The sequence below is a fragment of the Suricata suricatta genome, chromosome 2 (genome assembly GCF_006229205.1).
Source record: "Suricata suricatta isolate VVHF042 chromosome 2, meerkat_22Aug2017_6uvM2_HiC, whole genome shotgun sequence".
Classification (NCBI taxonomy): Eukaryota; Metazoa; Chordata; class Mammalia; order Carnivora; family Herpestidae; genus Suricata; species Suricata suricatta.
Genome location: NC_043701.1, coordinates 96096843 through 96111896, shown reverse-complemented (window position 1 = coordinate 96111896; position 15054 = coordinate 96096843). Strand labels below are relative to the sequence as shown.

General features: G+C 42.0%; 1 protein-coding gene across 1 annotated transcript in view; it reads right to left on the bottom strand.

The window, feature by feature from the left end:
- The window catches only part of DNAH11 (dynein axonemal heavy chain 11), a 335444-nt gene that overhangs the window by 114759 nt on the left and 205631 nt on the right, over positions 1-15054 (bottom strand). The window contains 1 exon segment of the mRNA XM_029929863.1: positions 4138-4299. Coding sequence (XP_029785723.1) covers positions 4138-4299 — 162 coding nt within the window.

Here is a 15054-nt window from a genome sequence, read left to right as displayed (position 1 = left end):
GTTTTTTTTTTTTTGTTTTTTTTTTTTTTTTTTGAGAGAAAGAGTATGAGCAGAGGAGAGGCAGGGAGAGGGTGAGACACAGAATCCGAAGCAGGCTCCAGGACCTGGGCTGTCAGCGCAGAGCCCGACTCAGGGCCCGAGCCCACGGACCATGAGATCATGACCCGAGCCGAAGTTGGATGTTTAACTGACAGAGCCACCCAGTCACCCAGTCCCTTACCATTTTAAAAAGGAACCCAAGAATCAATGAAGAAGCCAGTCTTTACGTATAGTGGTAAAGTAACTTTCCTCTTTGAGTGACCATTTTCCACGATTGGATTGGCAAATGGTAGTAAACTATGCCACTCCTCTGTTACCAGACACTTGACAAGTTCTGGATTGAAGAGGTGGAGGTGGGTGGGAGCCATTTCCCTGAAAAAGCCGATGCTACTGACCTTACGGAATTATTCAGTTGTATCACATCTAAAGGAAGGAGAATTTTACCTTGCCAGTTGGCCACTATGCCCAGAGAGGATGGGCTCCTCCATCTTGCTCAGATCTTTCTGAGAATGGAGACTCCTCCCAACGCAAATCCCACCCCTCCTCAGTGAGGGTGCCCATCTTTTCATTTCCAGCCCCAAATTTCTGCTTTCATCAGGCTCAGCTCTCGAGTACATCGATTATTCACTTTGACTCAAAAATCAACAGTAGTGCTCATCTTTTACCAACGGTTTCTCCTGCCTTTTTCTTAACTGTTCCTAACTGAGACCCGTGTACTTTTCGGTAAGGACTCCTCCCAACTACCTCCTCACAGCACATGCAACCCCGTTCCCAGGGATGCCCAGCGTGGCTTTCCCTCTCTCCCTCTTCACACAGTGTCCTGCCCCGGCTGCACTTCCAAACGTGAGGAGTGAGGGGTGTATGCGGACACAAAGCCTTCAGATAAATACCCGGTGATCCTTAAGGGCCAAACTATTTTGGTCATCTGACGGCTGTGGTTTAGCTCAATATCAGGTAGCAGGAAAGTAGCACAAACTTTACTTAGATGCAGACAGCCGACACCCCTGGGTGCTAAGTGTGTGCAGATTGAAAAGTCTATGTCAACACACAAAAAACCACTTGCCTATAACGAATCCTTTCTCTGTGGCTCAAGGGGTCACCCTGGATAACTCTTACTCAGCAAGTCAGGTCAATAATTCAGAAGCACCTACATTATGCTGATACCTTTCAGTCTTCATGATCAAAATTAAAACAAAGAAAATGATTGAATTAGTGCCCATCCAAAAAACGTAAAAGCTGTTTTTGATCTCTACAGAAAAGGCACGACACAGTTTTAGAAGACAGACCCACGTTGCACTCTGAATTATAATTAGTGCTCCTAAGCAACAAATTGGCAAGGTGAGAAAGTTAAATAGGCACACTCAACTGAAATGAAATCATCTGGCTGATCTGCTTTTGGGCATAAACGGAAATGGTGAAGTGCTTTTAAAATTCCTACTTGACAGCCAGTGTCCTATAGGAGGCGTCAGGGTACCACAAGACAGCGCGGCACCCACCCGGAGCCCTCGGCACTGACAACGATGCAAGACCCGCCTCATCCAGCAGATGTCAATGGTCACTGGCAGATCAGCGCTCCTGCAGCGCAGGGTCTGAAGTGGCGCCCAGCCTTGCAGAGAAAGCCTGCATCATGGGAGCGAAGGCAAGGAACTTACAAAAGGCACTGGGCCAAGCACCAAGTAAAACAATGCTACTAGCTTTGGGTTCCTCCCACTTGGGAAATTAAGAAACGAAGTGCGCTGGTCTTTTCTTTAGCAAACCAGTGTGATAAAATGAACTGTACACAAGAGAATTTTGCTCCCAAAAGATACACGCTGATTCTCTAATACATTGGTATTTTCGAACCCTTCTTACAATTATTAGGAGACCAAACAATGCCCTACGTAATTCTAGAAATGTGGTGAACCTAGCAAGAGCTTGAAAATTTTGTGGTTAGTAGCTGGCACTACTGTTTGTCATGTTTACTGGTTTTTCAGATTTCAAAGTACAAAATATTTCTGGCAGACTTTATCTAATGCTAGTGTTCGTCTCCATTAAATGGGGTTCTTTTGGCTCTTCAAGGAAACACTGGAAATGGTGAATGCAGTGTTTCAGACAGAAATTAACCACTCTAGGGAGTGTCGACCATTCCACTAACCTCTTCATGAGAACAAATTTATATATATTTCCCCAAATGTTCTTACATGTTCTTAGTGCTATTCAATGCCTCCTGACCAATGAAAATCCAACTACAGAAGTGCCTGCCTGGGTGGCTCAGTCAGTTAAGCATCTGACTCTTGGTTTAGGCTCAGGTCATAATCTCACAGTTCCTGGGTTCGAGCCTCCCATCAGCTCAGCACTAACAGTATGGAGCCTGCCTGGGATTCTCTCTCTCTCTCTCTTTGCCCCTCCCCTGCTCACTCACTCTCTCTCTCTCGAAATAAATAAACTTAAAAAAAATCCAACTATACATTAATATTATTCACTCGACCCAGAAAGCCAGTTGCTGTTGTTGTTTCCAAGGTCCAGGTGAGCGCGTTCAACGTTAAGGGTGAGTGTAGAGACGGGCAAAAGAAAAAACTTGCTGGATGTGAAAAAAGAGTGCAACAGAGGAGATCAGTTTTTCTATTTATTTACAGAAATGTGTTAAGTGTGAGAAAAGGAGAGATGAAGTATTTGAATGTCATAAAGGATTTATTATATGCATGTTTTAAAATTTTGTTTAGGTTTATTTTTGAGAGAGAGAAAGAGTGAGTGAGTGGATCAGGGACAGAGAGAAAGGGGGACAGATTATCTGAAGTGGAGAGCCTGACTAGGGGCTCGAATCCACAAACTGTGAGATCATGGCTAAGGCCAAAGGGAGCCGCTTCACTCACTGAGCCACCAAGGCGCCCCTGTCATATGCATGCTTTTGATCCTGCATGACAGTTTGTCCCTGACTCCAGCATTTAAGGAGAATAACAGACATTTTAGTAAAGGCAATAAACTGTATTACAATAAAGCTATGAATAAAAATAAGTAAGCAATAACACAAGCTGCACACAAAGAATTAAATATGTAACTATGTCTAGATGTCTAAACACCCAGCCACCAAAATATATAATGTTCAACAAAATGTGAAAGGATTCTTGGGAAAAGTGACAAGCCCTTGGGGGTAAGGGAGGCCACAGTGGGCTGTGTCTGTTTCTAAGAAAGTTTCAAGTAGAAACAGACATCATCTCTTACACAGCCCCGATTTTATTTTTGGCCGAGATACTACAGTACCAGTCAGTGGAATCAGAGGACAAGCCTCCGTGGGCAATATTCACAATTACCACTCTTCCAAACGACCTAGTCAGAAAGGCACTAGCTATCAAGAAAACTTGATTTCTAGGAAGTCTAAATGATACCTTCATATTTACATTCCTTTTTCCCTCTGAAATGGGAAGTACACTTGAAGTGCTTTTCGTCTGCTTGCTTTTTTAGTTTCATGCAACCATTTACAAATGTAGCAGCGGGATGTGCAACTTTCATTATGGTCAAATGACAAACATAATTTATAAAACATAAACCCATAAGGCAAAAGAAGCAGATACATTATTTGACTTAGTGGCTACAGAATTCATGGGGCTGACTGTTCACCCATCAATAATGTAATGAGAAAAATCACAATTAATTGCCTTACTTTGTTAAGATCAAGCATTGCAGGATTATGAGTGGCTACTTTTCTGTTGGGGTATTTATTTGTGGATTTAAAGGATTCATATTCAGCAAACCTACTATGATTCAAGGCACTAATTATCCTGGCTTTCCGGTGAGTCAGTGTAAGCAAGAACACAGTCGTGTGCTCTGCGCACACCTGTGTGCACAGACATGTCAACCTAGTGCAAAGAGTCAGTCACCATATTCCATAGAATGTAAACTAAGAAGGAGGATTTTCCCATCTTAAACAGAAGGCTTAACTTTTCTATAGGATGTGTATTTTGGAAATCACTTCTTTACTGAGGCCTTTTGGTCAGAGTGAGTCAAAGTGTGAGTCAACGAGTGAGTGAGTGAGTGAGTCTGTGTGTGCGTGTGTGTGGGGGGGGGGGAGGGAGAGAGGGAGACAGAGACGGAGAGATTCAGAGGTTGACACGGCATTACCTCAATTCCCTCGGTTTCCTCAATGAACCTCCTGCTGACTGAGACCAGAGCCTCCCGCGGCCACGCATGAAAGCAGTCAATAGCCGTGCAGTTAACTATGGCTGGGAACTTCCGAGCTCTCCCTCTGAGCGTGTGACCAACGGGAGAGAAACACAGAATGATCTGTGGAGACACGGGGGCAGGGCAGAAAGAGGAGGGTGATGAGTGAGCCAAGAATTACACTGCAACCTTAGACAACGACAGCAAGAAGTACAGCCAAGCGTGACAGTCAACCACCTACGGCACTACAGAGCGGAATCAAAGGACAAACCGGTCCCGAGTGGCTGCCCCAACAACTATACACAAACACTGCTCTGGACTTGCCTCAAAGGGGTTCCTCTCCTTTTAAACGTTTTCGGTACTTATCATCAATAGTGAGAAATGTATTCTTTTCTATTACACAAGTAACATTACAGCCATAAAAAAATAAATGTCCAAATCAAATCACCAGGATAAAATACCAACGCCTTCATCTTCTGTCTCCTTCCATTCTGTACTTCATCAGATTCAATCAAACTTTGTCTTTTACTTAAAAACAATTTGTATCGTATTGAATGTTTACTTTGTTTTCATCTAAAATCTATCCACTTGCATTCTTCACTTTTTTAAAGGAGCCAAAAATTCACTTTATACATGCTCCTGATGAGACCATTTTAAGTTTCCAGTTTAAATCTACAGCTCTATTTAAGTAGTTAATGATTTAAGAGTTAATTTATACGTGAATATGTTTCCATATTCTCTGGGGTGACACAGGGATTCGACCCGGCACTGGGGCTGAGGTCGGCAGTGACCGTGTCCACAGCTCAGGGAGGGGCGGAGAAGGGGCCTCCGGAGTCAGGTGGGTCCGACTGTCCCTCCGAGCATCTCGGAGTGTGACACGGCTCTCAGACGAGAGGCCCTGCGTGAAGGGCTGGCACGGAGAGGCCGCACAGGGAGCCCTTCTCTCATCCATTCCCTTCTCTCCTGAGCTCCCGCGGACCTGAGGGCACCAGAGTGGTGATGCCGGCTGGGCACGGTCCGCGGAGGACCGTCCTGGCTTCCTCTTCCCTAGGGACAGCATGGACTTGAAAGAAAACCAAGCTTGCAACTCTCCCAACTAAATCTCTAACACTCAGAGATCAAACAAGTAATGATAGGATTGTTTTTGTACAGCATTTCAAAAATTTACATCACAAAAATCTCCAGCATAGATGAAGCCATAAAATACCTTACTTAACAGCTATCTTTACAAGGCTTATTTTATATACTATGGCTCTTGAAAAACTCATGACAGATATATCCTAGTATTTAAAATGTTTAATAACGCATAAGCCGACCGATCATTTGTTCATGATATACAAGAGCCTAGTTACAAGCTAACTGTTCTAATACTGCATATACTAGGTTAACGGACCTGCGTTACAATGCCTAACTGTCACTTACATCACAGTCCTTAGCTTTCTCCTACCAGCCGTCTTTCCTCCCCCGTATTTGAATGTCGAGGACGGAGGAAATAATCAGTTTTGACACCCAACTTACCTCTTATTCCTGGCAATTTTAGGAGCTTCATTTATAAATAGTTATAGCAAAGGCCAAGGAAAAAACAAAGCATCCTTTGAGATCTGAAATATTTCCATCACTTTCACACACCTACTACATTTCTCTTATCATCGGAGGTCTTCAGAATTTGTGAGAAAACAAAGTATTGGAACCCTGTGTGTTCAGCCTCAGGCAAAAATACTTTTCTGAGTTAACATAATGATATACCTTCATTACTTATTGAAAGATAATATAGAATCCTCACTTAAAGAATTATTTTCCTTTTCTACAATTTTGTAGCCGAAGACGTTTTTCCCTGTGTTATTTATTATGGCTGAAAGAAGGCTCCGCATAATGCCAGCCGCATTTTACATGGAGGGAGGTTGGCAGGACATCAGTGATTCTCAAAGGATTGTTAGGAGCTGGTTAGAAAGGCAAATTCTCGGACACAATCTACACCTAAAGACTTGGAAACTCTGGATGGGCCCAGGCAATCTGTTTTCAGCAAGGCCTCCAGGTGACTCTGACACCGTAGCTATAAATAACCTAATAGTCTAAACATTTCTAAGGGAATATCTAAATAAAACGCTTACATCATCAGTGCTTCTGCAATTGGTGAGATACATGCAATGTAAGCCTCTGTATACAGGGTGAAATGAAACATTCAGAGAATCTTAAATAAATTAGATAATCACGAGTAAGCTAAATTCTACCATCTACGACAAACCCCAGGGACTAATTTACAGAAATACACCAGTATTTCCAAAGAAGGGAAAGGGCAGTATCACACCAACCTCGAACACTGCAACCATTAACCCAATTCATTACCCAGTGGTTTCTAGTTTTGCTAGAACCGAGCACAGAACCTCTCCTATCCAGCTTTCCTTGGCGGTAGTCCCGTGTGAGATTTCCCCCAAAGTCCAAGCTAAAGCCTGGAAACGGTGGTTGTTCTGTTCTTTTCTACAATGGTCTCCAGGAGTTTTGATCATGAGCATGGAATGGAGGTCATCTCTACCAGGTGCCCATTATGTGATGTGACCACGGGCATGTTTCTGACTCGCGCTGCACTGTCCTGATCTCCAAAAAAAAAAAAAAGGAGAAATCACAGTTACCTCCCAGGGTCACCAGGAAAACACCCCGATATTTATGAACGCCTCCCTCGCGGTTGCTGAACTGCGAATGGTGCTCCAGAAACTCCATGCTGAGTTACTTTAAACAAAGAAGTGCACTCTACACCTTTACAGGTGACCTGGAATCAACGCGAGTGATTGCCTCAAGGAACATGACTAAGGGGGAAAGTCATCCTGATCATTTTCTGATTATATTTCCCTTAATTTCCAGAGATAAATGTAGCAAAAGATTTTTAAGTAATAAAAACACAGATAACTGAAAACAGGGTGTTAGATTATCTATAATTCACTTTTTTGAGTTTACTGAAGTATAACTGACAAAATTCTAAGATATTTAAAGTGCATGGAGTGATGATTTTATACACAGACATGGTAAAAGGATTCCCTGCACTGAGTCAATTCACACAACCATCGCGCCATATTTTTATCTTTTGTGATCACTGTTGAGAATATTTGAGTTCCCCTCTCTTAGATTTAAATTATACAAAATGGTGTTTTCAATTGTAGTCACCAGGTTACATATTAGGCCCTTAGATCTTATTCATCATATAACTGAAAGCTTATGCCCTTTTACCAATTGCTCCCTATTCCCCTGCCCATTGGCAATATTCCACATATAAGGGATACCATGGAGTATTTCTCTTTCTCTGCCTAGCTTATTTCACTTAGCTTAATGCCCTTAAGTTTCATCCATGTTGTTCCAAATGACAGGATTTCCATTTTCCGAGAAATACTCCTTTCTACTTGTGTGTGGCTGTGTGCGTGTGTACCTCACATTTTCTTGATACACTTGTCCACTGATGAACACTTAGGTTATTTCTCTACCTTGGCTATTGTCAATGGCGCTTCTGTGAACACAGGACTACAGTACCTCTTTGAGTCAATGGTTGTCATTCCTTTAGCTATACCAGAGGTGGGACTCTTGGACCATTTGGGACTATTTTTAGTTTCTTGAGCAGCCTCCCTACTGTTTCCATAGCGGCCATACCAGTTTACATTCCTGCCAACAGTTTACAAGTGCTCCCTTTTATCCATATCCTCACCAGCAATTGTTTGTTATTTCTCATCTTTTTGAAAAACAGCCCTTCTAAAAAATGTGAGGTGAAAAATACCAAAAGCATTTTCACAGACCTAGAACTAGCAATCCTAAAATTTGAAAAGAACTGCAGAAGACCCTGAATAGCCAAAGCAATCTTGAAAAAGAAAAGCAAAGCTGAAGGAGTCACAATTAGGACACAGTTATTATTACGAAGCTGTAATGATTAAAACAATATAGTGCTGGCACAAAAGCAGATGCACAGATCAACAGAACAGAATAAAAAACCCAGAAATGAACCCACGACTATTTCGTCAATCCATCTTCCATCAAACAGGAAAGATTATGCAATGAGAAAGACTGTTTCTTCAACGAATGGTTTTGGGAAAACTGGATAGCCACATCCAAAAGAAAGAAACTGAATCACTTTCTTAAGCCATACACAAATATGAATTCAAAATGGATGAAAAGCCTAAGTGTGAGACCTGTAACCATAAAAATCCTAGAGGTGAATACAGGCAATAAACTCTTTGACACTGGCCATAGCAACTTTTTTCTAGATAGGTCTCCCAAGGCAAGGGAAACGAAAGCAAAACTAAATGATCGGGACTTCATCAAGATCAAAAGCTTTTGCAAAGTGAAGGAAACAATCAACGAAACTAAAAGGCAACCTGCGAAATGGGAGAAGATACTTGCAAATGATATAGCCCATAAAAGGTTAGTACCCAAAATATACAAAGAATTGATGCAACTCCAAACCCAAAAACAAAGAATCCAATTAAAAAACAGGCAGAAGACGTGAATGAACATTTTCCCAAAGAAGATATCCAGATGAACTACAGACACATGCAGAGATGCTCAATATCGCTTATCATCAGAGAAATACAAACAAAAACCACAATGATGTATCACCTCACACATGTCAGAATAAACAACGTAAGGAAAGTCGGGTGTTGGCAAGGATGTGGAGAAAGGGGAATGCCTTCCACCGCTGGGGGGAACGCCAACTGGTGCAGCCACTCTGGAAAACAGTACAGGGATTTCTCAAAGTTAAAAAATAACTTTGATTTTTTATTTGATAATTGCCCTGTGATCTGGCAATTGCAATAGGTATTTATGCAAAGAATTCAAAATTAGTAAGATAAAAGGATATGTACACCTGATGTTTATAGCAGCATTGTATACAATAGTCAAATGATGGAAACAGCTCAAGTGTCCATTAACTGATGAATGGTTAGAAGAAATTGTGTGTGTATGTGTGTTTGCTTGCATGCAACGGAATATTATGCAACCAGGAAAAAGAATGAAATCTTGCCATTTGCAACAACATGGATGTAGCCAGAGAGTATTATGCTAGGTGAAAAATATACATATTTGTATTGAAATACAAACAAAAACTACAATGATGTATCACCTCCCACATGTCAGAATAAACAACATAAGAAACCATAAGTCAGAGAATGACAAATACCATATAATTGCACTCATATGTGCAATTTATTAAACAAAACAAATGAGCAAAGGTGGAATGGGGGGCAGAGGCAAAACAAGAAGCATTCTTTTTTGTTGTTGTTTAAAGTTTTTACTTATCCTGAAAGAGAAAGAAAGAGAATATGAGCAGGAGAGGAGCAGAGAGAGAGAGAGAGCAAGAGCGAGAGCGAGAGCAGGAGAGGAGCAGGGGGGGAGAGAGAGAGAGAGCGAGAGAGCAAGAGAGCGAGAGAGCGAGAGAGAGAATGAATCCCAAGCAGGCTCTGTGCTGACAGTGCAGAGCCAGATGCAGGGCTCAATCCCATGAACCACAAGGTCGCAACCTAAGCCCAAATCAAGAGTCGGATGCTTAACCAACCGAGCCATCTGAAACAGATTCTTAACCATAGAGAATAAACTGGGTGTTACCAGAAGCAGGGCTGGGGGAGTGGGGGATGGTGGTGGAGAGATGCGTTAAATAGGTGATGGGGATTAAGGAGTGAAGAGCACTGGGTGAGGCATGGAGATGCCGAATCACTATGTAGGACACGTGAAACTACTATTACACTGCATGTGAAGCGGAATTTAAATATAAACTTAAAAAGCAAAAAAAGTGTGAGATGATCTCTCATCATTTTGATTTGCCTCTTCCCTGATGATGTGTGATACTGAGTACTTTTGTTTTTTATATCAGCCATTAGTATATTTTCTTTGAAAAAATGAGAATTCAGGTCCTTTGCCCATTTTTTAATTGGGTTATTTGGTTTTATGCTATTGAGTTTTATGAAGCCTGGGTAGATTTTGGATATTAGCCCCCTGTTGAATGCATGGTTGGCAAACACCTCCTCCCATCAGGGTGCCTTTCCTGTTGCTGATGGTTCCTTCTGCTTTTTAGTTTGATATAGTCCCAATTGTTCATTTTTTGTTTTGTTGCCCTTGCGTTTCGTGTCATATCTGAAAAACCACCACCAAGACCTCCTGCAAAGGAGCTTCCACCTCATGTTTTCTACGAGAAGTTATACAGATTCGGGTCTTGCATTGAAGTCTTGAACCCGTTTGTGTTGATTTTGGTTATGGTTTAATTGAGGGGTCCGATTTCATTTTTTTGCATGTGGCCATCCAGTTTTCCCAACATTTATGAGACTATCCTTTCCTCATTGTATAATTTTGGCTTCTTTGTTGAAAATTAATTAACCATATAAGCATGGGCTTATTTCTGGGCTCTCTCCACAGATCTGTGTGTCTGGTTTTCTTTTTTTTTTTAATGCCAATACTGTACTGTTTTGATTACTAGAGCTTTATAATATGGTTCAAAATCAGGAAGTATGAGGCCTCCAGCTTTGTTCTTTTGCAAAACTGCTTTCGCTTTTTAGGATCTTTTTTTGTTTTATACAAAGTATAGGACTTTAATTTATATTTCTGCAAAAAATACCACTGGAATTGTGGCAGAATAGCTTTGGATTTGTAAATCATTTTGGGTAATACTGACGCTACAACAATATTAATTCTTCTAATCCACAAGCACAGCGTATGTTTCAGTTTCTGTCTCCATCAGTTTTCATTATCATCTTACAGTTTTCAGTCCACAGATCTTTCATCTTCTTAAATTTGTTCCTAAGTGTTTCCTTTTCTTAATGTCACTGTAAATGAGATTGTCTTACTTTCTGGTAGTTTGTTATTAGTATTTTGAAAAAAGAGATTTTTCACATTCTGTCTGTATCACGTGACATGACTGATTCGTTCTAACAGCTTTTTTTTGGTCGCGTCTTTAGTGTTTTCCACATATAAGATCATGTCATCTACAAAGAGAGACATTTTTACTTTTCTTTTCTGATTTGGATGCTTTTATTTCTTTTTCTTATCTAACTATGCTGAGTGGCACTACCACTACTATGATGAATAAAGGTGGTGAGGGTGGGCATCCTTGTCCAGGTGCCAGATCTTAGAGGAAAAACTTCCAGTTTTTCACCACTGAGTATGATGTTAGCTGTGGGCTTATAACATACGGCCTTCATGATGTTGAGGTGTGTTCCCCATATTCTCAGCTTGTGGGGTTTTTACCATAAATGAATATTATACTTTTGTCAAATGCTTTTTTCTCTATTGAGACGAACATGGGACTTTCATCCTTCATTTTGTTAATATGGTGTCTCATATGGATTGATTTGTGAATGGTGAACCAGCCTTGATACCGTGGATTAAGTCTCACTTCCATGGTGTATCATCCTTTTAACGTACTAATGAATTCAGTTGGCTTCAACTTTGTGAGAATTTTCCTATCTTTGTATCAGGGAGGCCGACCTATAATTTTCTTTTTTTGTGACATCCTTGTCTGGCTTTGGTGCCAGTCTAATTTCTGGCTTTGTAAAATAAGTGTTCCCACTTCTTCAATGTTTTAGAAGAATCTGAGAAATATTAGTATTAGTTCTTATTTAAATAGTTGGTTGAGCTCACCAGTGAATCTGCCTGACCCTATATAAGTTACCCTTGAAATAATTTCAATCTAATATGACATGCATGCAGATACTCTTTTTATATACTGGGAGCAATTGGTTAGGATCTAATGTAGCCCAGCGCAAACTGTAGAGGCCAGGGATGCGTAAGCAGCAGTTCACATGATGGAGACACACTGCAGTGTCAGCTACTTGAACCCCCAGCTAACTCTGTTCAACATCAATGGCTGTTTAGTCAACATCATCGATACTGGATTTTCTTTTGTTTATTCATTTGAGAGAGAGAGAGAGAGTGCATATGAGTGTGGGGGAGGGCCAGAGAGAGAGGGAGAGAGAGAATCCCAAGCAGGGTCTTTGCTGATAGAACAGAGCCCGATGCAGGGCTCAAACTCACAGACCATGAGATCATGACCTAAGCTGAAATTAAGAGTTGGACGCTTAAAAAAAAAATACTGCTGGGTTTTTGGACTTTGATTTTGACCAGTTCTATGGTAGACAGCTTACAAAGATTCTTTTTATGTGGTTCTAGCTGAATTCCACCACGAGAATTCCGCCACAATTGCCGCAAAGGATCCTTCTAGTGAGAGCTATTCCATTTCCTAAAAGAAAGGAGCTAAGACTGCAATAAGCTTACAGAGCTGGTTTTACAACTTTAACACCTGTTTTGTTAGGTGCTACACATAAACTCTATGAGTACCTGAGGTCAGTCTGAGAATTCTCTTCCTTAATACGCACCTTGAGTTGGGCGACTGGGCAACAAGAGCCCCCTACCCTGGAACAGGTGTCATCTGCCTGTAAGAATCAAGGTCACTGAAACATATACCGCTGTTGTCGCTGACAACGCAAGTGACCCAACCAGCTTAAGTCAGTTCCCAGCAGTGGACTGAAACAAAAGTCAGCTAAGAAAATAAAGTCAAAAAGGCCTCAGACAGCTGTGCTCTTTTCTAAAAGCAAATTCTCACCAGTAAAAAAGCAAACCCTGAAATCACCATCTGAATTTTCCTATGGCTCTAACACTTGGACGTCAGAACTTGCTTTTGGAATCCATACCATAGAATTTTCTATCCCGTTCTTCCCCCTACACAGGTGTTACGACTCAAGTGCAATAACCCATTTTTCATGGTGCTTTGTAATACGTTTCAATTTTTTAGATAAGATCCCATCGTAAGTACATATTTACTTGTATATCGCTAACAGGACTCAGTCCATTTCCTCTTGTAATGGAAATTTGAATCGCTACCATCACTCTGCATTTTTTTCCAGGTGATATATTGTCAGAGAGAAGTAACCCTCCCACATATTTACTTCAGGAGCTTCTATCCATAGCTTATGTTTACGTTTATCCTCAAAAGTCTAAGCAGTTTTCAAGAATGATAAGATCTGAATCTGAGAGCATCCTCTTAGGAACGGAAGTTTAGCATTCAAACTCTTCCCTTGTTTGACTATTTCTGGATCGTTTTATCATCCTCCTATCTTCCCTGTCTCAGCCCCTATCCAACCACCTTTTAATTTCAATTGCCTTCATGAAATCCAACAGCATCTTCAACGTGTGCACATTCAATACATTTTTATATTTTCTTTTTAGATAACGCACAATGAAATAATGCACGTGACCTTTGACGTGTGACTACGGGTCGGCATCAAGTATTAAGAGGTGGTATTTTATATCGGGGAATATTAGTTGTTCAAAAAACAAAACTCTTCAGTTCAGAAAGAAATTGTATGTGGAATCCCAGTAAAGAGCAAGGAGCAAATCCATCCCTGAGGGAAGACGGTAGGCGCTCTACGCCCTCCGAAGTCCTCCCTCCTCCCTCCTCCGTATTCCCACCTGCATCACTGCTGCCCTGCTGGATGCCAGGGCCTGAACTGCCCACACACTATTGGCGGACTGCACACTAACCCTGATTCACGGTATTGTTTTTATTTTTTCAAATAGACAATCAGATGCCTAACTCTGTACTGATTGGACCCGTATCTGAACCACATGCAGAGTCTGTGGCTTACGATCGGCGCTGCTCTGCTAGCATGGCGCCGGCCTTCCCGCTGACGCCGGGTGCTAAGTGCACACGCACGTGCAGGTGCAGGAACCAGCCCCGCCTCGCACTGGCAAATCCCACACCCAGATGTCAGCAGTGTTGTGAAAGACATCAACATGTTCTTCAAAATGCAACATCTATTCAACTTAAATGGATAAGTCCCTCTGTCTTGCATTAAGCCCTGCACTTAACACCATTTTCACACCAAGTTCAAAATTTCTTTGATCAGATACAGTAAGGGAGAGGACACCTACTCCTTCTTTGAGCTACTTTGCAATCCTTTCTCCCCCTCAATGAAACTCTTCTTTTCCTGTCTTTTGTTATCTTATATACCCCTATATATATTTTATATACACCTCTCATGCATATGCATATGTATACTTGGTTTCTGTGATTTGGGGGTTCATGCCGGTCTTTCCAACGATGAGACGGGCAGGTGCTGGCTCTAGCTCACTAGTCTAAGCCCAGGGAGGAGCACATCACAGGCCCGCAGTCAATGCTTGCTGAGGCCCCACAAGTAGATGAAGGAGTCAATCAGAAGGTAATATGAAAGATTCTGAGCAAAATGAAATTTTGGTGCCTGCATCCCAATTTGTTCTGAAGCTTGTCTGATTTAGGAAATTTCAAGGGAGGTGAATCTCAAATGCGAAATACAAGGTCACACTTTCATCTCTTTTGGAAGTTCTTTTCATTCTTCTTGTATAAATTATATCGACAAATGCAAGAGCAGGAGCTAGGGTCCTCTACTCAGAGGGGTGAGGTCCTGATCAGGAGAACACTGCTGGCAGGGCAGAGGCTGGCAGAGCCTGGGATCGGCACTGGGCGAGCGAGCTGTCAGAGCGAGCGGTGCTCTCCATCAGCTCTAAATGTCAGAACGAGGGGCAGAACGGACAGAAGCCAGCACTTCCCAGTGATAAAACCATCCTAGGCGGTCATCCCCATACAGGAAAGGAAGCTGGGGGCTCTGCCTGTAAACCACATGAAGATCTAGGGAGATGAGACGTTACCATCGTGCAAGGCTAGGGTTTCTACTGCGCACGTGAGGATTTGAGTGTTTTATACAAGCTCGCAGACATCTCGTGAAAGTTACTGGGTGACTGCGGAGGCTTGTGGTTTATGCGATGTGCTTCCACGTTACTCTGCGGCTTTGGTGGCAGTGTTGTCGCACATCAGTGCTGAGGCTGTCAGGCTCCCCAGACGAGCGGCAGCGTGAGCCCAGAGCACGGCGCCCACACTGC